Source organism: Mustela lutreola, chromosome 16 (assembly GCF_030435805.1).
Source record: "Mustela lutreola isolate mMusLut2 chromosome 16, mMusLut2.pri, whole genome shotgun sequence".
NCBI lineage: Eukaryota > Metazoa > Chordata > Mammalia > Carnivora > Mustelidae > Mustela > Mustela lutreola.
The window spans coordinates 59,699,975-59,723,132 of record NC_081305.1 but is presented as its reverse complement, the minus strand read 5'-3'; the positions used below and the strand labels follow the sequence as shown (position 1 = coordinate 59,723,132).

The 23,158-nt window shown below is 50.2% G+C and overlaps 1 protein-coding gene across 4 annotated transcripts; it reads right to left on the bottom strand.

Moving 5' to 3' along the window:
* Positions 1-2,027: 2,027 nt before the first annotated feature.
* PLAUR (plasminogen activator, urokinase receptor) lies at positions 2,028-14,691 on the bottom strand. Of its 4 annotated transcripts, none has more exons than XM_059152540.1 (7): positions 14,443-14,691; positions 12,773-12,883; positions 11,512-11,655; positions 6,328-6,420; positions 5,584-5,718; positions 4,111-4,257; positions 2,028-2,547 (listed from the first exon to the last, which is right to left on the bottom strand). In XM_059152540.1, the coding sequence occupies exons 1-7, from the start codon at positions 14,498-14,500 to the stop codon at positions 2,327-2,329; spliced, it is 909 nt and encodes a 302-aa protein (XP_059008523.1). In that variant the 5' UTR covers positions 14,501-14,691; the 3' UTR covers positions 2,028-2,326. The 4 variants fall into 4 exon arrangements, with proteins under 4 accessions (XP_059008523.1, XP_059008520.1, XP_059008522.1 ...); XM_059152537.1 differs by having other exon boundaries at positions 6,328-6,486; positions 14,443-14,686; XM_059152539.1 differs by lacking the exon at positions 14,443-14,691 and adding an exon at positions 13,472-13,492 and having other exon boundaries at positions 6,328-6,486.
* Between the last annotated feature and the right edge of the window lie 8,467 nt (positions 14,692-23,158).

The window sequence follows — 23,158 nt, the reverse complement described above, 5'->3', positions numbered from 1 at the left end:
CCAGGCATTATTCATCTTGGTACCGCACATCAGTAGTAGTGAAGAAATAAAGGTCTTGCCCTTTATGGAGATTATAGCGGGGAGAGTTTGCAAACTACCAAACAAATGACTATTCCCATTAACCATCACAGCATTAAAAAATGCCCCAAAACTCATTGGCGTGAAACCATAACCTTTTAATTTTATGATTCTGTGGGTCAGGAATTTGAGCAAGGCATGGCAGGATCAGAGTGTTATCTATTCCACAATGGACCCCGGCCCAAGGTGGGGCTGGAACAGCTGGAGGTGGGGGGGGTGGTTCACAGGGGGCTATATTGAAACCTTGGCTCTGGCTGCTGACTGAGCTTGTGGAATGAATTCTGCCTCCCGCTACCCTATACACTGAAGTTCTAACCCCCAGGACCTATGAATGTGAGCTTATTTGGAAATAGGGTCTTTGCAGATGAGATTAAGATGAGGTCACCCCGGATTAGGGTGGGTCCCTAAATCCAATGCATTGGTGTCCTTATAAGGACAGGGAGAGATTTGGAACCACACAGCGGGATTCACTGAGAAGAAGGCCACATGAGGACAGAGGCAGAGATTGGAGTTGCGTGGCTGCAAGCCCAGAAACACCAAGAATTGTCAGCAACCCCCAGAAGCCAGGACGAGGCCAGGAAGGATCCTTCCCCCAGCAACTTCAGAAAGAGCATGGCACTGCCAACATCTTGATTTCAGTTTCTAGCATCCAAAACTCTGAGCGAATACATTTCTGTTGCCGGAAGCCCCCCAGTATGAAAGTTGGTAGTGACTATGGCGGTCCCGGGAAACTGAAGACAGCCAGGCTTCCCGACGCTCCTGTGTGTTACATCTGGTGGGGGTGTGACGTCTAGGGCCGCCCCTTCACCCACTTGTCTGGTGTCTGGGCTGAGATGGATGGAACATCTGGGGCTCTCTCCCCATGTGGCATCCATGCCTGAGTAGTGTGGGCGTCCCCAGAGCACGACAGTCTCTCCGCGCAGGATTGCGACATGGCAGCTGGCTTCCCCAGAGCCAGTTTCTTAAAGCCTCCTGGAACGTGCCATGGCATAACTTCCACCACATTCTATTGGTCAAAGCAGTCCCAGAGCCACTCATGTTCGAGAGGCAGAGACACTGAGCCCACCTCTTGAAGCGCCGTGGTGACTCTATGTTAATGTGATTTGAGGAGGTCCTAAAAAGAAACCTGTCCCTTGCCTGCCCCCATATACCATGGAAGATGTCTTATCCTTTTCTTCATTAGCCATAGGGTCCTGGGGAATGTAATTTGGTCTCTTTGGGCTTGCCTCAGCAAATCAGAGGAAACATGAATTCTTCAATATTGTGCCCTAAGAGTGTCAAGGAAATGAGAGTTGTCTTTTTTATTTAAAAAGATTTTTTTTAAGATTTTATTTCATTTATTTGACAGACAGAGATCACAAGTAGACAGAGAGAGAGGAGGAAGCAGGCTCCCCCAATGCAGGGCTCGATCTCAGGACTCCAGGATCATGACCTGAGTCTAAGGCAGAGCCTTTAACCCACTGAGCCACCCAGGTGCCCCAGAGAGTTGTCTTTTTCTCAGTCAGTCTGAAGGCATCCGAGGACAAAGAGCCCTGCCTTTATCTCCTGCCAGGGCAGTCATCAGAGGAAAGGTAGTCCTGTCTGATTCCTCAGTGGAGGGCCCCTAGGGAGTTCTGGCCATCAGATTATCCCTCCCATTCATCTGAGGGTCTCAGAGCCCCTTAGGAAATGCAGATGCCTCTCCCTGGAACAACAGAGCAGTCTTGACCTTTGGAGCTTGGGAGGAGAGACAGGAAGGTTAGTGCTTGGATGAGTGAATTGGAGCCCAGAAACAGATGTGGAGGTAGCTTAGGATGGAAGCCCATGGACAACTGCTCCCAAGGCTGGGGCCCTAAATGCTAGGGTCCTACAATGTGACAACTAATTCCAGGAGCTGGATGAAAGATGCCTCCCCATTCATCCTCCCAAAGAGAGATGCTACAGAGTAGAGAAGATAAGGCCTTCCTCAGTTCACTGGTACAAAAATCTTTATTTAAGTATAAAATATTAAATAAAACAAATATTAATTAATAATAACAACAATGGTACAAAAACGCTAACATAACGAGACCTCTCCTGCTGGCCTGCAGTCTTTCTCCAGCTTTTCTCCTCTGGTTCTCCAACTCTGTGAGACAGCTGGGAAAATTGAGACCCAGAGAGAACAGTACACTGGCCTGAGGTAACACAGCAATTCTGAAGGGCTGGGAGCTAAGGGGAGGGCAAAGGGCTCCCCTGGATCCAGCCAGGGTAGGGGGAGTGTATGAGGGGGTCAGGTCCAGAGAAGAGTGCCTCCCCATAGTCTGGCGGTTATAAGCAGGGTGGTGGTGAGGCTGAGGTGGGCAGGACCAAGCCGGGGAGCACTGTTACAACCGGTTCCAGTACAGCAGGAGACGTTGAGATGGGTCAGGCTGAAGGCTTCAGCCACATGGAGACTCTGGCACCATGAGGGGGTCGCACAGCCTCGTACTGTGTAGATCGGGTTGCCCAGCCCTGAGGAGAGAGAAGACTGCTTGAGACTCCCAGCTCCTGGGGCTGGGTCTGCAGTGCTCACTGGGTGACCTGCCACCTGGTGGTGGATGCTACCTGAAGAAAGCAGCAGTTTCAAGTGCGGTCCCCCAGACCCTTCTTGGGGGAACCCAGAAGTAAAAATAATTCTAATAATGCTAAAGCATCATTCGACTTTTCCACTCGTGTGAGTGTACAGCGGGGGGGGGGGGGTCCAGAAACCCTGGGACATGTGAGCTTGCAGCCAACTGAATGCAGAAGCCGATATGAGGATCCAGCTGTCTTCTATTAAGCCAGACGTGAAACAGATTTGCAGAATGGTAGAACAACAGCAGTCTTCTTGTTAAATGTTTTCATTTTGGAAAATATCATTTTTTTAAGTAAAAAATATGTTATGTTCATATGGAATGAGGTTTTATTTTATGTTTTTATTTTAAATCAATTTATTTTAGAATAAATTAATAGGGGCGCCTGGGTGGATCGGTCTGTTAAGTGTCCAACTCTTGGTTATGGTCTCAGGGTCATGAGATCAAGCCACGAGTCCGGCTTCACGCTGAAGCCTGCTTAAGATTCTCTCTTTCCCCCACTCGCCCCCCCCCCAAAAAAAAAGAAAAAGAAAAGATTCTCTCTCTCCCTCTCCCCATTCCCCACTCACGGGGTCTCCCACTTTCTAAAAACATAAATAACAAATAAATTAATAATTTACATCTTAAAATATCTCATTTTTAACTTCTTTTTTTTTTTTTAAGATTTTATTTATTTATTTGACAGAGAGAAATTACAAGTACACTGAGAGGCAGGCAGAGAGAGAGAGAAGGAAGCAGGCTCCCTGCCGAGCAGAGAGCCCGATGCGGGATTCGATCCCAGGACCCTGAGATCATGACCTGAGCCGAAGGCAGCGGCTCAACCCACTGAGCCACCCAGGCGCCCCCCCCCTTTTTTTTTTTTTTTTTAAGATTTTATTTATTTATTTGACAGAGAGAGATCACAAGTAGGCAGAGAGGCAGGCAGAGAGAGAGGAGGAAGCAGGCTACCTGCTGAGCAGAGAGCCCGATGCGGGACTCGATCCCAGGACCCTGAGATCATGACCTGAGCCGAAGGCAGCGGCTTAACCCACTGAGCCACCCAGGCGCCCTCATTTTTAACTTCTAATGCAGTAAATATCTATAGCTATAACTGACATAAGTAATAATTTTTAAGAGCATGAAGGAATTCCTGGATGAAAAAGTTTGAGAACCATTGGAACAGACGAGACGAGCCCCGTATGGCCCAGGATGGAAGCCCGCCATGGCCACAGGAAGTCCCACCCCCCTTTTGGGAAGCCGCACCCCCTCGTGGAAGTCGCCCCGCCCCCCCCAGGAAAGTCCACATTTCTGTGGCTGGAACGCCCATTTCTTAACGAAGTCCCAATTCCTGAGGACACCTGGCACCCTCCTTGAAGTAAGTCTTACCTTCTCCACAGGTGGACCCACCTCCGTGAAGTCCACCCGTGGCCCACAACCCTCCCCGGCAATAAGCATTCTCTCCCGTCCTCCTAGAAGGGCTCACCATTAGTGCCCGTGGCTTCCAGACATTGATTCATGGGGCCTTGGCAGGCGGTCAGGGAAGACTCGTCCGCCGAACATCCATGGGTGCTGTTTCCCTCACAGCTGTAACACTGGAGGCCATTCAGAGGCAGGTTTTGAAGCTCCACGACTTGGGAAAAGACAAGTGACACAAAAATCAAGGAAATTAGTATGGGGGTGCGGGCAGGTGGGGTGAAGGCGTGTCCTTCCCTGTCCTACCTCCCCTAGAACTGTCACCTCGCAGCCTGAGATGTCATGGAGCCACCTTGTGGTCAGGCTTGGAACAGCACTCTTTTGGTGGTTGGGGGGGTGCTTTTTTTCCTCTTTAAGCTTTAATTTATTTGAGATCTCAAATAAGAGTGGGAGAGAGAGCACAGACCAGGGCGTAGAAGGAGAGGGAGAAGCAGACTCCCGCTGAGAAAGGAGCCAGATGTGGGACTCAATCCCAGGACCCTAAGGTCATGACCTGAGCCAAAGGCAGATGATTGACTGACTGAGCCACCCAGGCGCCCCTTCTGGGGGATTCTTTATTGTACCACCTCACCGCCCCTCCTGAGCCCTTATCTGATCCTATGTGGCAAGTAGCTGTGGAAGAGGAAACCGTCCCTGCTCTACAGCACTTACCACTTAGAGCTACACTGTCCAACTGTCCAACGTGGTAGCCACTAGGCACTGTGGCGGTTTACATTTATGCTGAAATGAATTTGTATTCACGAAAACTCAAAATTCAGTTCACATTTCAAGTGCACAATAGCCATATGAGTCAGTGGCTACCATATTGGACAGTATGGATAGAGAACATTTCTATCACCATGGAAAGTTCCATTGGACAGTACTGGTTTATAGAGACAGAATAACACGAAGGAGCGAGATTATAGTGGCGGGGAGGGACAAGGGATGTTTCCCTGCGGACGGTACTTTAAAGCTGAAACCTAACGAATGAGAAGCAGCCAGCCAGGTAAACTCTTGGGGAAGATGTGTTCCTGGTGAAGGGTACTGGTTGTGCAAAGGCCATGAGGCAGGATGGAGTTTGGCAGTTGCAGAAACTCAGCGTAGACCACAAGACAGACGGATGCCAGATTACATAGGGCCTGGGATGGTCTTTGGATTTTATTCTGAGAGCAAGGAAGAGTTGCTGGAGTGCTTGAAAAAGGACAGTGACGTGCTCTGGTTTACATTTGTAAGAAGTCACTCTTGCTGTGTTGAGCATTGGCTGTAGGAGGCAGGTGTGGAAAGGGGGACCGGTGGCATGGACCATGAGCATGAAAGGATTCAAGGAAGTATAAAGCGTGGGTCTTTGGTAAAAGTTGGATGGGCACATCGAATTTCCACAGAAGCCTTCTTTGAGGAGGGGTTTTCACAGGAGACAGACACCTAGAGAGGAGCGGCCACAGCCTGGGTACACCTCCCTGCCCTGACCCCAGGTCATACACTGCATGGGTCCCCTGCCCCTCACCTGAGCCCCCGTTGCATTTGGTGGTGTTGCAGCACTGCAGGAAGTGGAAGGTGTGGTGGTTGTGAAAGCCGGTGGGGCCCGGGCAGCCCGGAAGGTTGCCACAGCCACGGGTGTGGTGCTCATCCCTTGGACTGCCTGTGGGGGCCAAAGGAGAGAGGTCAGGTTGTTCAGGGGCTGAGACTGGCTTTGCCCACCACCACTGCAGTCATCTGTTCATTTCCTGCCTCACTGCTCATTATAGTACCTTCATTTCATTTGGGGCAGCCATATATCTAGGCCAAAAAACAAAAAACAAAAAACAAAAAAACCAAAACCAAACACATTTTCCAGCTTCCATAGGTATAATCATGTGGCTAAGTTCTGGCCAATGTGATATAAATAGAAAGGTTTTATGGGACTTCAAGAAAGGAGAACCCTCACAAAAGGAGGGGATTCTGTCTTTTGTTCCTTTTCCTCTTTCTCCTTCCTGGAACTTGGACATGAGATTTGGAGCTCTGGCAGCCATATTGGACTATGAGGCAATCTTCAGAATGGAAGCAATATACAAGATATGAGAAAGCATCTGGGTTCCTGGTGACTGTAGAATTGTCTAAGTGGCCCAGGACTTCCTATCATTAGATTTTTTGTGTGTGAGGGCCCTAACTTTCCACCTTTAAGTCCTTGTTATTCTGGGGTCATTGTTAAGGGCAGCCTTGGGGAGAAGCAAAGTCATGGGGGAGGAGGTGCTGTGAGGTTGGAGCTCACCTTCCAGGCTCCGGTGGGTCACCACTTCCACACACTGTTCTGTAGGGCTGCGGCACTGTAGGCTCTGATCCCAGCCCCTCTCACAGCTCAGATCTGAGGAGGCGCAGGAAACACATTCGAGGTAACGGTTTCGGGTTCGGGGAAAGGTGGAAGTCCGACCTGTTTGGGGAGGGGCAGGAGGATGACTCCATGGGGAGAGTTCTGAAATTCTAGCTCCCTTGAAGACTCACCGTAGCATCAATTCCTCCTTATCTCACTTTCAGCCGATCATCAAAGCCCTGCCCATTCCACCTCCTGAATCTTTCTAGCATCCATCCCCTCCTTTCCAGCCCCATGACCAGGTCAGAACTCCTTCAATGCCAGGTTCCTCTCTGGCCTCCTGGTTTCCACCCTTGCCCCCCAGCCCTACCCAGTGCATCCCCAGATGGCCCTAGAAAGAGGTTTCTTTTTCTTCTTTTTTAAAAAATTAACATGCAATGTATTATTTGTTTCAGGGGTACAGGTCTGTGAATCATCAGTCTTACACAATTCACAGTGCTCACCATAGCACATACCCTCCCAGTGTTCATCCCCCAGCCATCCCATCCCTCCCACTTCCTCCCCTCCAGCAACCCTCAGTTTGTTTCCTGAGATTAAGAGTCTCTTATGCTTATGGTTTGTCTCCCTCTCTGGTTTTGTCTTGTTTCATTTTTCCTTCCCTTCCCCTATGATTCTCTGTCTTGTTTTCCTCATTTCAGTGAGATCATATGATAATTGTCTTTCTCTGATTGACTTATTTTGCTTAACATAATACCCTCTAGTTCCATCCATGTCGTTGCAAATGCAAGATTTTTGGTTTTTTGATGGCTGCATAATATTCCATTGATTCCATTGTGTGTGTGTGTACACATACCACATCTTCTTTATCCATTCATCTGTTGACGGATATCTAGGCTCTTAGAAGGATGTTTCTAATATTTAAATCTGGCCCTGCCTGTGCTCTGTTCAAAATCTCTCCATGGCTCCCCAGTGCCTTCAGAATAAAATCCAAGCTACTCCATGTGGCATTCAATGCCCACCAACCTGGGTCTGGGCCACCTCTCCTGCCTCACCTTCCTCCACTAGTCCCTCAGACTCCACTCCCTCTGACTTCCCACAGCCCCTGAATGTGCATGCTGACGGGCATCCAGCCTTTCTAGAATGCACTCCCTTGCTCCCTTGGCTCCCTACTTTCCTCATCTGCTCCTAATAATTCTTCGGGCATCATCTCAAATCTCACCTCCTCTAAGAAGTCCTCCCTGACCTCCCAGACTGGATCAGTGTGCCCCTTGGGGCTCCCCAACCCCAGCCACACCCACTCTGGGTCATCCCTGTCTGCCTGGACTCTGAGCCCCAGGAGGTAGAGCCAGAGCTGTCTCAATCATTACTGTGTCCAACACCACCAGCACAGGGCCAGAGCCAGAGAAGACATTCAGTAAATATTTGTTAAATAAATGAATGAAGATTGTTTAAAACCCTGCTATTGTTCTCTGTGGTAGCCAACCTCTGAGACGGCCCCCGGTGACCCCCGCTTCCTGGCACGCACGCACAAAGAATAGGGCTGACCTGTGTAACTAATGGGATATTGTGGAAATGATGGTGTATGACTCCTGCACTAGGTCATAAAAGGCATCACAACTTCTTCCTGGCTCTCTCTTGGATTACTTGGTCTGGAGGGCGTCCAGCTGTCATGTGGCTAGAACATTCAAACACCCCATGGTGAGGTCTATGTGGCAAGGAACGAGGCCTTTGTCCAAGCCACAGGAGGGGTCCATCCATGTGAGTAAAGCTCCCCTGGGAGCCTTGGAATGACGACAGCTCCGCTGGCGTCTTGACTGTAACCTCATGAAAGATCCAGAACCACCACCTTAAGCCACTTCCAGACTTTTCAGAATCTGACTTTCAGAAACTTTGTGAAATAATACCTGCTCATTTTTGTTTTTAAGATTTGGGACAATCTGTGATGAGGTGATAGGTAATTAATGCACTACCCGATGTGTCAAGGATCCAAGCCTAGCTTGATTAATCTGTGATCACACTGTCTCTCGCACCTCCTAGTCCAGGCCAAGGGGGTGAATTATTTGCCCCTGGAAACACTAGAGTTCCCTGGCCAGGCCTTGGCTCACTCAGACCATTCTGAAGCCTGGCATGCCCTCCCCTTCCTGACCCCAAATACCCAAGTTGAGTTGGGGCCAAGTACTACATGAGGGAGAGGGCTTGTCTCAGCCACTCCCTCAACTCAGGCCAGCTGCTGGAATTAGGCAAATCATTTACGTCCAAGGCCAAATCTTCCCCAACCCTAAAGAAAAATAATTAAAATGTCCCAACAACTCATGTCTTCTCACACGAACTTCCACGAAAAGGAAACATGGAGCGCCGCCACTGCCGTTATACCATCCTTGGGTCCCCTCATGAATTCTACTTCTTATGCTGCTCTTCTAAATGTGGGTGATCTTCGGGGTTCTGTCGCAGGCTCTTTTCATTTCACATGGAGCACATTCTCTCCCATGGGATGTTATCCGTTGACTTGGCTTCATTTCCACACGTTGGCTGGAAACTCACTGCAGGCAGGACTTCTCTCTGAGCTCCACACCTGTACACCCAGCTGCCTCTGGAGAGGCCCCCTGACCATCCCTCAAACACCTGCATCTCTACCTGCCCCGAAGGAAGTTCTCCATCTTCTCTAAACTAGTCCTCTCCTCAATTCTATATTTGTCATGTGGTCCCATTCAGTCCCCCACGGCAGAAACCTGGCAGGTTCCTTGATCCTCCACATCTAGGCACCATTCTGGAGACTTCTACTGCCTGTCTTCTCGTTGTCTAATCCTTTTGCCCCACTGCTTCTGGTCTCTATGAAGCACATCTATCAAGTTCTTAATTCCAGTCACTATTCTGTGTTTCCTGTTTGACTCTTAAAAAACAAAAACAAAAACAAAAACGGACTCCACATTTCTGCCAAAGTTTATCCTTTCCTCTATTTTTTTGGACTATATGGATCATGGCTATTTTAAATTTCTCTGTCTAATAACTCCACTATCTGAATCATTCTAAGTTTCTACTGTTGGATTTGTCTCTAGGGGTCCTGTTAATTGGTCCTTTCAATTTTCTTTGGGGTACCTTGTAAGTTTTGATTAGATGCCAGATACCACAATGAGAATTTGGAAAGGCTCTAAATAATGTTATTTTCTTCCCAAGAAGGTTAGGTTTTCTTCTTGCTGAAGATGAGATGTAGGCATCTTTGGGGGGGGGGGGTCTCTTTCAGTTTTGCCCTTACGCCTAGGGTATGGTCTCAGAGTTAAGTGTGGTGTGGTTACCAAGTCCTCTCTCTCCAACCTGGCAACTTTGTTTTCTCCAGCATCATATGCCTGCTGGAATTGTTCAGTTCTGCAGATTCCCAGATACTATTTTCTGCTGAGTTTCTTGGAGTCCCACCCCATGCACGTACAGCTTGCCAATAACTTAAAGGAAATCTGCAGATGGTGCTATACGTTTCCGGACTCTACCTCTCATTTTCCAGATGCTCTGGCAGCCCTAGACTCTATCTAACCTCTGGCTTCTCCATCTAGCAAAGATATCTCTTATTTGGGTTTTATTTCCCCTTCACAGCGTGAATTAGAAAGTGCACTCCAGGATAAAGCAAACAAAGAAAAACTCAACCCTTTTATGACCTCCCCCTGTTGCCCATAGGGTCTATATTCCTCACCATAACCTGGAAAGCCCTGTGTAATGTGACCCTGCCGATTTCACCAGCTCCTCTGTTTTTTCTTTCCTCCAGCCATATCACTTTCAGCCACGTTTGGGCCTTGGTGTCCACTGCTTTTCCTAGAAAACTCTTTCCACTGTTTTTTTTTCCCCCCACAGTCTGACTCCTGCTCTTTTCTCAAGATCCAGCTTATCTGTTGCTTCCTGGAGGAAAACTTCCTTGACCTGAGTCCAGTGTCTCTCCGAGGGTCCCACAGCCCCTACTCTTCATTCATGCCAGCCCTGATCACTCTGGCTGCTGTTTCCCTTATCTCAGTCCTGAAAATTCTGGACTGTACTTCCTGACCACAGCTCTGAGCCCTCTAAGACCAGAGGTCTCATGGTCCTGACCCTTCTGCTTCTGCTTCCCCATCCTGGCTCTGACTATAATTGGAGGGGTCACTGTTTGGTGATGGGTCCATCACCCCCACTCACCCCACTGACTGTAAGCCCATGGTAAGGCCCCAAAGCTGTCTTGGTCACTTCTGTATCCCAGGATCATGCAAATACAGAATGTGATTTAACCAACTATCCCAGTAACCACAGGTGGGGTAAAAATGGCCTGAGAAATGGGGGCTGATATCACTTTACCACTTATTAAATTACTGAATGGACAGTGGCTGCCCCAAGCTTGGTGGTGGACCCCTGACCACTCCCAACTCTCTTTAGAGCCCTATGTCTCCAAGATCCATCAGCTAAAGAGGGGGCTCCAGGAGGGTTCTGATTGGTCAAGGCCTTGACTGATGTTAAATCTTCTGAATATTGGGGCACCTGGGTGGCTCAGTGGGTTGGGCCTCTGCCTTCGGTTCAGGTCATGATCTCAGGGTCCTGGGATCAAGCCCCACATCAGGCTCTCTGCTCAGCGGGGAGCCTGCTTCCCCCTCTCTCTGACTGCCTCTCTGCCTACTTGTGATCCCTGTCTGTTGAATAAATAAAGAAAAAATCTTTAAAAAAATTTTTTCTGAATACTATCTATGATTAGAAGAATTACTTACACTCGACTATCAGTGCTTTCCTAAAGCACATCTAACAGAAAGCTGAAGCCAGTGTCCCTTCTCTTGGTACTTCCTTAAAAATCAACATCTGAGTCAGTCTCCGCCAACAGACAGATGCAAAGTCTGGGGTCAGCATGGATGAATGAGAAAGAGGGCTGACGTAGGGGGTCTGCTCACTGACCTCACTGGGATTGGCCTGGCCTTAACCAACTTCCTTCCTCACCAGGCTCTGAAAGAGGAAACTGCACGCACGACCATGCAACACGGAGCCGTGACTTCCCACCCTCTCCTGCGGGAATTGGAGAACCTGAGCCTTTTCAAGTCTTTTTCTTAAATCGGCATTTGAGAGAAGGGGCTGGTGGGATGTGGTGGGATGGGACCAGGAGAATGACGGGTGACGATCAGGGAGGATGAGGGCTGCCCGACTCACCAGGGCTGGGTTGGTTGCACAAGTTGGTAGCACAAAGGGCCTCTGTAAGAGTGATGATCTGCGTGCCTGTCCGATAGCTCATGGTCCTGTTGCTCTTCTCGGGGTGGGCACAGCCTCTCTCCACCACCTCCAGCTCTTCACCTCCTGGGAGGAATGCATCTTTGTCACCCCAAAAGTTCCCCTGGGCCCAAAAAGCCTGACGCTCCCGGTCCTAAGATCACCCACTTCTAAGGCTGATCCCTGCCAGGCCTCCTCTCTTGGGGTCCAGCTGTCTCCCCTCCTTACTCTCCCACCATGGCGAGCCTGTTCTCTCTTAGTGACTGCATTATTGCCGAGGCTGTCTGGATCCATCTATCTCTCCCTCCCAGCTAAGTGATTTTAGCAGGGAGATCCCTCTAACAGGAATTTTCAAAGGCAAATATTACAGGCTTGCCAAAAAGCACAAGAGAATGATGCAATAAATACTGTGCATTCATCACCAAATTTTATAAACTATTAGAAAATTTTGCTCTATTTGTTTCAGATATATTTTTTTAAAGAATTTAAAATTTAAAAGACAGAGTTAAAGCCTCCTGCTCACTCCCCCAAATCCCATTCCCCTTATGCTCTGTCCAGAAGCAACCACTGGCACAGGTAATTCTCACACTGGGGACACATAACAATGTATACTATTATTTATTTCTACATTATTTATTGTATATTATTATAGACTATTTATAGTAAAAGGTATCATACCCTGAAACATGCTTTTCTCCCCCTTTCAACCTGGATTTTTGAGATGTGTCCACTTGAATACCTACAGCTTAAGTTCCTTCATTTAAACTGCCGTGAGGCATTCCACTGTGTGATTATACCATAATGTTTCTCCTCCACTGATGACTAACCTGTATCACAAACATAACGGCCAAAAACATTCTTATACCTGTGTCTAAGGTTCTTCTGGTTTTTTTTTTTTTTTTTTTTTTTTTTCCTAGAAGTTGAACTGCCGCCTGGAGGGTATGCTGATCGTTATCTGTACTAGATTTTGCTAAATTGCTCTGTGCGGTAGATGCACGAATTTATCCCCATTAACAGGGGCTGTAGCTCCAAATCCCCAAATCCTCATCCATCCCACCTTGTCGGATTTTCAAAAAAGTTTGTTTATCTGATGGGTATGAAATAGGGTCCATTTGTCTTTTTCTTTTGCATTTCCCTGATTGCTGGTGAAATAAGGTTTCTTGGTCGCTTGAGTTCCCTGTGGTGGTATAGGTGGGGAGCTCACCTTCCCATATGCGCAAGGTCGTGGTCCTGCAGAGGTCCTGGCCACGGGCACACTCTTCCACCTGGCACTTCCCGGTCCTCCCACACAGCAGGCACTGCAGGCTCCAGGAGGCTGGGGGGTGGGGGCGGGGAGAGGGAGGAGAGGAGAGATTGTTATAGCTTCCAGTGGGGGATCCCCCCCCTCCATGCCACAGTATCAGGACCAAGTCTCCACGCCTTGTGCATTCAGGTTCGTGCTTCACATTCTGTCCGCCCTTCGGTTCCAGCACGGGCTTTGGGTCAGCAGAACTTCCGGTCTATCTCTAACCTCACATTTTACCTATACCCCCTACGCTAAAATTCTATCTCCTCCCACAATCCTTCCCTAAAGTCCCGCCCTGGCTTATTTTCCTTTGAATTGTGTATCAGTGCCGGGCCCATCCTGAGTCCAATCCCCACCCTCTCTGTCCATCTGGATATTCTAACCCAGCTCCCATTTCCGTCCCTTCCCCCATTCCACCGGCCCTAGGTCCGTCCTGCTTCGCAAGCTCTCCTACGGGCGTTCCGCCCTCACCTGATCTACAGGTGATCTTTACCCCACTTCCTGGTGATCCCCACTGACTATACCCCCTATTAATGCCCCCAGACTCTACCCTTTTCCATAGCCTCTCCCCAACATTCTCTCCCCTCCCAAGAGTCCGGGCCAAAGTTTTAACTTCACCCATGAGGCCTCGGGAAGTTCTGACCCCAACTGCAGGAGCCTCCCCCAAGGTTCTCTCCCCGCCCACCAGCTCTTCCCGAGGTTCTAGCCCCGCCCACTAGCCCCTCCTGCGGTCCTAAATTTGCCCGCTCCCCCCGCCCCAACACCTTTACCAGCCTCCCCGACCTCCCCTGCTGGGGTCCATTCCCCACCCCAAATTCGCAGTCTCCTGGAGTCATTACTCATTCTCGGCCGTGAAAGATCCGGAGACCGTTCCGGGTTATTCATGGTTGAGCCGCCCCGCAAGCCCCTGTTCCCCGCCCCGCCCTGACTCAGTTCCTTCTCCGTTTCCTCTGGCTTTTCAACCCTCTCCCGCACGTTTCCTAGGAAAGGAGTTGAGCAGGTAGCTGGGGGGTAGTGAAAGAGAAGCGTCCTCCGGGGACAAGGCCTGGATCCCCAGCCCCTGTTTCTGCGATGGTCCGCCTCTCTATTTAGATCTTGTAAAACTAGGCTCGCTGCTCCCTGTCTTTCAAGGGGCTGGGTCGGTGCGGGGGGTGGCGGGGAGCCCCGCGCGAGTGGAGAGAGCGATGGGACGCGCCCGCGAGGCCAGAATCCCACTTAATCCAGGACTGGATGGAGGTTACCGCTCTGATCCTGTTTCCTTCTCCGTGAAACAGGGTTGAAATGCTTCTGCCTGTCCAGTTTGAAATTGCAGGGAAGGGGCTTGGAGGAGCGCCCGAAATGAAGAGCGCACTCCACGGTGGCTGCTGTTCAGTGCCTTCGCTCCACTCTTATTTCCTGAGCACCTACTGCTTGCCAGGTACTCTGCTGTGTGGGGCTGCAGACGGCTGAAGGATCGCTACGTGAGGGAGAGGGCTGGGGACTGAGCCCCCCTCCTTCCACTCCTCCAGCTCCGAGCCCCCCGCCCCTCCCCTCTTCTCTGTGTTCAGGACCCAGTTCCCCGCGCAGGTGTTTGGGTGTCGAGTCCCTACCCGGAACGCAGGTCTGAACCAAGAGCAGCAGCAGCGGCAGCAGCCTCGGGCGGCCCATGTCTGGCAGCAGATCCCGTCCGTGTGGCTCCCTGCACCTCTCAGTCTGGCCCGGGGAAGGAGACAGTTTTGTGCCCCCGGGGCTCCTCCCAGAGAGTTTGCGAAAGAGCGAGTCAGCCCCAGATGCGTGGGTGCTTCCACCTACCCGCCCTTGACCCCTCCTCCTCAAAAACTTCCTTTGCCGGGGCGCGGCCAGGAGTGTGTGTGTGGGGGGGTGGGTCCGCTCAGCTCTGACTCATGTGGCCGCTGTCAAAGCTGTCTCCAGGCTGCCTGGGTGCAAATTCAGTGGCCTTCCACAGCTCACTTCCCAGAGCCAGAGTCCCAGCCAGAGGCAGGGCCTGCTGACGGACACCCTGCAGCGCCAAGCGAAGTCCTTGCAGCAGCGGCTGGCCTGATACAGACAGCACCAAGCGGTGACTGCAACAGACACATCTTCCTAGAGCTGCCCAGGGTCGCAGGGACGAAGATCGAAGATCGTACAGATGCCACAGGGGCTGGTGAGCTAAGAGCAGTCCGGACCAGCCCCTGTGGCCTTTAGCAGCTGGTGCTGAGCATTCCCCCCGCCTTCCTGTACTAGTATAATTGAAATAAAATATATTTTGTTGTGTCAAAAAAAATACACACACACACATACACCAAATTCTAATTCTCCCTCCCCCTGCTGTGGGACCTTGGGGGAAGGACCTCTGCTCTCTAGTTAATATTTGTCCTGATAGACTCAAAGAGGGAGACAAACCATAAGAGACCCTGAACTCGAGCTAAAAAACTGAGCGTTGCTGGAGGAAAGACGGGGTAACTGGGTGACCGGCTTCATTAAGGAGGGCACCTGATGTGATGAGCACTGCATGTTGTATGCAACTGACCAAACACTGAACTCTACCTCTGAAGTAATAATACACTGTATGTTAATCAATTGCATTTAAATAAAATTAAAAAACAACAACAACAACTTGTCCTGATGGGACATTTGTGGCTGATCGTTAATTATTGTTAGGAGTTTTTTTTTTTTTCCTCTTGGAAGTCTTTTTTTTTAAGATTTTATTTATTTATTTGACAGAGAGAGATCACAAGTAGGCAGAAAGGCAGGCAGAGAGAGGGGGAAGCAGGCTCCCCAATGAGCAGAGAGCCCGATGTGGGCCTGGATCCCAGGACCTTGAGATCATGACCTGAGCCAAAGGCAGAGGCTTAACTCGCTGAGCAACCCAGGCGCCCTAATTGTTAGGATTTTTGTTAGTTTTGTTAGGAGGGATAATGGTGTTGTGGTCACATGGGGAAATGTTTTTATCACTAGAGATGCACCCTGGAATATTTGGGGATGAAAGAATATAACGTCTCTAATTTACCTTCAAACACTTCAGCCAAAAAGTAGATATTGCTGTTATGAAAATGGTCCTGTGGTTATGTGGAAAGCTGTTCTTGGTTTTTACAGACACTCACTGAAGTAGCTAGAGGTGAATGTCAAGGATGTCTGCATTTACTTTAAAATGCTTTAGGAAAAACTGTAAGGCAGTATCTCAGGGTAACTTCCATGCCATTCTGTCTCCTTTTTCTGTGCATTTGTAAAGGTCCTCATTAAGTTTTTTTTTTTTTTTAAGATTTTATTTATTTGACAGGCAGAGATCACAAGTAGGCAGAGAGGCAGGCGGGGGGGTGGGAAGCAGTCTCCCCACTCCCCAATGTGGGGCTCGATCCCAGAACCCTGGGATCAAGACAAGAGCCGAAGGCAGAGGCTTTAACCCACTGAGCCACCCGGGTACTCCCATTAAGTTTTTTTAAAAGTAAAGTAAAATGTAGGGGCGACTGGGTGGCTCAGTCAGTTAGGTGTCTGTCTTGACTTCCACTCAGGTCATGACCTCAGGGTGGTGAGATGGAGCCCCCCATCGGGTTCCACGCTGAGCATAGAGCCTGCTTATGATTCTCTCTCTCCTTCTCCCTTTACCCACCCATCTCCTCCTCATGTGTGCTCTCTTTCTCTCCCATTCTCTTGAAAAATAAAAAGTAAAAAAATGTAAAAGATAAAATTGTCTAGACTCTCCATCTCTGCATGCTTCTGACCCACCAGAGCAATTTAACGCTGGTGAAGTTGCCTGAAACAGTTGTTGGCCCACAAGGAGGGCTCAACAAATTCCTTCAGCATTTACCAAGAACCTACTCTGTACCAGGTACTGGTCCAGGAGGAGCTGGGGACATAGCAGGAAACAAAGCAAAGTGCCTGGCCTTGACAATGAAGAGTCAATATGTGTTACGTAGTCTGTGGATGTCAGGCAGCAACAAGTAAAACAGAGAACAGCAAACCAGGAGTCAGGAAGTACAGGATACAAGTGAGGCATGGTTGGTTTCAGGTGGGATGATGCTGCCCGGCTTCCCTGAGCAGGTGGCATTTGAGCAGAGGCTGAGCGTGGTGAGGGCAGAAGTTGGGTAGATGATCCAGGAAGAGTTCCAGGGATAGACAACTGCCAGTGGGTGCAGAGTGGGGTGTCCTGACAAGCTCTAGGAACAGCAGAGTGACTAGTGTGGCTGGAACAGAATAGGGGAGGGAGAGGATAGTAGGCAATGAGAAAGTAGTAGCTATCTCTACCAGTATAACAATGAGTATAGTATTATTACTTTTACTAATTCACTGAAGCCTTAAGGTAATAATTTTATGGTAAAGTATTAAAAGTCCCCCCAAAATCCTCCCTTCTAAGAGGCGGTAGAGCCTAGTGATTAAGATATGGGGCTGGCACCAGACTAGAAGGGTTCAGATTCCAGCTACACCCTACTCTGTGGGTTTGGGCAGGATATTTAACCTCTCTGGGCCTCCAGCTCCTTCACAAGTGCCTCTCTCCCAGGGCTGGTGTGCTAGGGACATAAAAAAATGGGGACACCTGGGTGGCTCAGTTGGTTAAGCAGCTGCCTTCGGCTCAGGTCATGATCCCAGCATCCTGGGATCGAGTCCCACATCAGGCTCCTTGCTCTGCAGGGAGCCTGCTTCTCCCTCTGACTCTGCCTTCTACTCTGTCTGCTTGTGCTCGCTCTCGCTCTCTCTTTGACAAATAAATAAATAAAATCTTAAAAAAAAAAAATGCCCCCAGGGCACGTGCCACCATGCCTGACGTGTGGCATGTGCTCAGCAGAAGGCTCTAACTGCCACCGATCATTGTTGGACGGGCTCTCCAGAGCTTTCTCTCCATGGTGGGTGGGGAGAGAGGTGGAGACATTCTAAGGGTTTGAGGTCAGGGAGGTCATGCCCCTGGCTCCAGGACTAGACTACTCCTTGGTCACCCTGGGCCAACAGATATCTTCCCTTGAGAGCCTAGGGTTCTCTCATGTGGAAAGTGGGGCCCCTCTTGCAGGTGGCATGAAGACTGACTGAGGTGGGGAAATACACAGTTGGGGTGTTGGTCCAGAAATACACAGTTGGGGTGTTGCGATCCAGCCTCCTGGCAGGATGACCTTACTGCTCTGAGGTCATCATCTTTTATTATTATTATTTTAAAATTTATTTAAAGAATGAGGGGAATATTTTGGAGCCCACCCATCCCCACCTCAGACTGCTCTAGTCTCTTGAAATCTGTCTGCTGTTCCCCTCCTGTGTCTGTCTTTTTCTTTGTTTCTCTGTTTGTCTCTCTCAACCCGTGTCTCACTTTCTCTGACTCTGTCACTCTGTCTCTCCCTGTCTCTGTCTCTATCTTTTTTCCTGTCTCTTCCCGTCTCTTTCTCTGCTTCTCTTTTCTGTCTCTCCATCCCTGTTTTTAATGTCTCTCTAGGCTTGTCTGTCTGTCTCTGTGACTCGTTCCTTCTGTCTCTCCCTCAGGTGACACACACCTGTGAGGTCCAGTGACGTGGCACGGGAGGGGGCGGGCAGGAGGCTGGGCCCGTGCACAATCCCAGAAAAGCGGCAGGAATGTCCGCTCTTTCCTCCTGGTGACTCACCTGGGCCTCACCCAGCTCCTACCTGCCTGCTGGGTCCTGAGGGAGGCCCACAGGTTTCGGGGCTTCCCTGGGCTGAGGAGGGGAGAATCTCATGCAGAGTCAGAGAGGGCGAGAGAGTCAGAGAGACAGAAAGGAAGAGGCAGTGAGAGAGGAAGAGGGATGGAGCCAACTGACAGACTGACGCCAGGGCAGTCAGAGAGGGAGAGAGATCTCTCCACCTGAGAAAGGGACAGAGACAGTGAGAAATGGAGGGGACAGAGACAGAAGCAGAAGGAGCTGGAGAGAATGACCCCCGATGGACCTCAGAGAGAGCAAGTGGAGACGTGGAGAAATTGTGCACCTCCATCCAGGACGGCCTCCTGCCACCTCCCTGAGGAGGGGACCACCTCTGGCCTGGCTATTGGTGGAAGGACAGCTGTGGCCATTTCCTCCCTGGCTCCAGGGGACACTGATGTGACGTTCCCATCTTGGCCTTGGCCGCCTCCCGGATGCAGGGACATCTTCTCTCAGGGCCTCCCTCTGAAAAAAAAAAAAAAAGAAAAGAAAGAGGGGGACAAAAGAGGATCCCCTCCCAGGGAGCAAAAGAGCTGGAAACCCCTGAACTCCACACCCCCTGCTTCCCCATTTTCCAGGTAGAGAAACTGAGGCCCAAGGAAGAAACTTTATTTTTATTTTTATTTTATTTTTATTAACAAATTTTTTTTCAACAAGGAAACTTTATTTATTTATTTTATTTATTTTATTTTTTTTTAATATTTATTTATTTGAGAGGCAGAGAGAGACAATGAAAGAGAGAGAGCATGAGAGAAGAGGAAGTCAGTGGGAGAAGCAGACTTCTGCTGAGCAGCAAGCCCGATGTGGGACTTGATCCCGGGACTCCAGGATCATGACCTGAACCGAAGGCAGTCACTTAACCAACTGAGCCACCCAGGTGCCCCTATTTATTTTTTTTAAAGATTTTATTTATTTATTTGACATAGAGAGAGATCACAAGTAGGCAGAGAGGGAGGGGGAAGCAGGCTCCCTGCTGAGCAGAAAGCCCGATGCGGAGCTTGACCCCAGGACCCTGAGATCATGACATGAGCCAAAGGCAGAGGCTCTAACCCACTGAGCCACCCAGATACCTGCAAAGAGGAAATTTTAAATGAGGCTCCCCTTTATTGAGTGCTTGTGACATGCCCCATGATATTCTGAGTGCCTTCTCTAGATACACTGGTCACCCTCCCAGTACCCTATTTTATAGCTGAGAGAACTGAGGCTTTGGGAAGCATGGTCAGCTGAATACTGGCCCCCAAAGAGCTCCAGGTCCCAAGCCCTGGAAACTGTAGGTGGTACTGTATGTGGAAAAAGGGTCTTTGTGGATGTGCCTTTAAGTCAAGGATTTCAAGACTGGGACAGTATCCTGATGATCTGCATAGACCCTCCATGCAATCCTCAATGTCCTTACAGAGGGAGGCTGGGGACATTTGACTATGGACAGGGGTAGGAAAGCGGGGTCAGAGAGACAAGACGCTTTGCTGCTGGTTTTGAAGGTGGGGGAGGGGGCCAAGAACAGAGGGATTCTGGGAGTCCCGCTCTGGCTGCTGGAAAAGGCAAGGCAACCTTGCTCTCTAGAGGAAGCACTATCCTGTCCACACCTTGATTTTGGTTCCTGAGAATTCACTTGCGATTTCAGATGTCCAATGCCGTAGGAGAATACAATCCTACTAAGCTACTAAGTGAATGCTAATTTGTTACACTGACCACAGGAACCAATACAGGAGGCTAAGTCCCTTGCCTGTAATGGCCTGTAGGTGCAGAGTCAGGCTTCAAACCCAAACAGTCTGGCATAACTATCACCCTGAGTGTTGCCACTCTAGGGAGACAAGAACCAGGGGCTGGAAGACCCCAGCCTCTTTCCATCCTGTCCTCCACGGGTCCCTCTGGCTTCAGTGGGTGGAGCTGACCTGCGGAGAGGAGGGATCCAGAGGAGAAAAAAAAATCTGTGCAAAGAAGAAAGGTGTTCCCATCTCTGACCCCTTGCAGCTCAAGTTCCACCACTTAGTTGCAGTGTCAGAAATAATCACCGCAATTCAAGAGCTAGTGTTGCTAACATCTAAAGAGCTCTGGTTAAGGGTTGAAGGTGTCCTCCTCCACCTTCCCAAACTCCGCCCCCTAACTGGAAAAAAAAAAAAAAAGAGCTATGTTGAAATCCTAATTTCTAGTACTCAGAATGTGACCTTACTTGGAAATAGGGCTGCTGCTGATGTCAGTGTTTGGGAGGATGTCACAGTGAGGTAGGATGGGCCCCTGACCCAATGTCTCTAGCGTCTTTTTTTTTTTTTTTTTTTTTAAAGATTTATTTATTTATTTGACAGAGAGAAATCACAAGTAGACGGAGAGGCAGGCAGAGAGTGAGGAAGGGAAGCAGGCTCCCTGCTGAACGGAGAGCCCGATGTGGGACTCGATCCCAGGACCCTGAGATCATGACCTGAGCCGAAGGCAGCAGCTTAACCCACTGAGCCACCCAGGCGCCCCTCTCTAGCGTCTTCATAGGAAGATGACCATGTTGGGGGCTCCTGGGTGGCTCAGTCGGTTAAGTATCTGAGGTCAGTTAAGCATCTGTCTTTGGCTCAGGTCATGATCTGGAGGTCCTGGAATTGAGCCCCGCGTGGGGCTCCCTGCTCAGGGCTGAGCCTGCTTCTCCCTCTCCCTCTGTCCCTCCCCTCAACCCCGCCCCCTGTGTGTGCTCTCTTTCCCTCTCTCTTGTTCTCAAATAAATAAATACAATCTTTAAAAAAATAGTTATAAAAAAGAAAAAAAAAAACATGTGAAAATAGAGACAGGGGAAGGCGGCCATGAGATAGTGAGAGCAGACACTGGAGTTAGGGAACTGTAAGCCAAAGATGGCCAGTAAAACCACTGGAAGCTGGCAAGGGGCAGCCAGGACTCCCCCCACGGGTTTGAGAGACAGAAGTCCTACCTACACCTTGGTTTTGGGTTTTCAGCCTCCAGATATGAGACAGCGCATTCCTGTTCTAAGCCACCTGGGTCTGTGGCACTTTGTAGTCATGGGAAACTATGTCCAGTGAATCAACAGAAACATTAGTACAGGACAGAAGGGGAAACACGAATGGCTCCTCTAAAAGTCGAACGACAATGCTGTTTGTATTGTTTGCATCAGCTCCAAGCCTCAAGGTTCTGGGCTTTGGCAGACCCAGTTGGTCTCAGATGGCCTCCCTTGTAGGTCCTGGCCGGGCTGGCTGGGAGGCCCTGGGCCTCCTTCTGCGTGGTCCTCCAGGCTGCAGGAGGCAAGCTCATTCCCACTGTGACAGAGGGGTCGCAGCGGCAAGGCAGGGACCGCAGAAGCCGCAAGTCCTCTTGCACCAAGACTCCCAACTCACGCAACATCGCTCCTTCGGTCTTCTCTGGTCAAAGCGAGCTCCAAGCCTGGCTCAGAGTCAAGGAGGTGGGAACTGACTCCTCTCTCCTCTTTTTAAAGATTTTATTTATCTACCTTAGAGAGAAAGAGTAAGAGAGAGAGCACGAGAGAGGGAGGGTGAGAGGGAGAAACAGACTCCCCACTGAGCAGGGAGCCCCACACAAGACTCGATCCCAGGACTCCAGGACGATGACCTGAGCTGAAGGCCGATGCTCAACCGATCGAGCCACCCAGGCATCCCTCAGACTCTACCCAGGCATCCCTCAGACTCCATCTCTTGATGGTGGGAGCTAGGCAGAGTTCACAGCCACTGGCGTCTTGCCACGTGCCTTTCACCTAGAAGCTGACAAAACTAGGACAGCTGGATGACACCCAGAGCTGGTGAATTGGTGGGGAAGCAGACACTCCCTTACGCGGCCGGTGGGAGTGTGAGCCGGGACCGTCCCAGGAAGGGTGATTCTGCAGTTGCTATCAAACATGACACACGTAGAAAAACCTCTGACATCGTAAAACCACTTACCCCTTGCGGGAACTTGGAACACGGCTCAAGTGACACCGGCGAGAAGTTCTTCATTGCGACACCGTCTGTAACACCCGGCGATGGGAAAATACAGAACCGCGGAAGGGTACGTTTATCTACCGGGGCAGGAGGGGAGAGGAAACTGTAACTCGGGTCACATTATTTCCCAGTGGAGGGTTTTAGGGGCCGAACAGCGCTTCACTATGCGCGGGAGGGGATGTGTGGCTTCGAAGGCGTGTGTAGGCCCATGCGCCTGTACGTGCGTGACATAACCCCCACCCTGTGCACCTGTATGTGCGTGGCGTAACCCCTCCCGTGCGCCTGTACGGGCGTGACGTAACCCCTCCCGTGCGCCTGTACGTGCGTGACGTAAACCCTCCCGTGCGCCTGTAGGTGCGTGACGTAACCCATCCCGTACGGGCATGGCGTAACCGCACCCATGTGCCTATATGTGCGTGACGTAACCCCTCCCGTGCACCTGTACGTGCGTGACGTAACCGCTCCTACGGTCCCTGACCTTCAGGTTTCCGGCGAAGGGCAAGGACGCGTGCTTTGCTTACGTTTCTACCCCTTCCCAGGCTTCACCTCGCGTCTGTGCGGGCCTCCAGCCTGTTTGCCCAGCGGTGTTATCAGCTGACCTTGAGGACACAGGCTTCTGGTCACGGAGAACCAAGAGCCGCTCCCTGACTCCAGACTCTGGACTCCAGACCGGTGGACTTACCTGTTTTCTCTTCCTCCCACTTCTCCTGGACCAAAGGGCTTTGGGTCCACCCGGGAAGGTGGTGGGCCTCCTCCCTAAACTT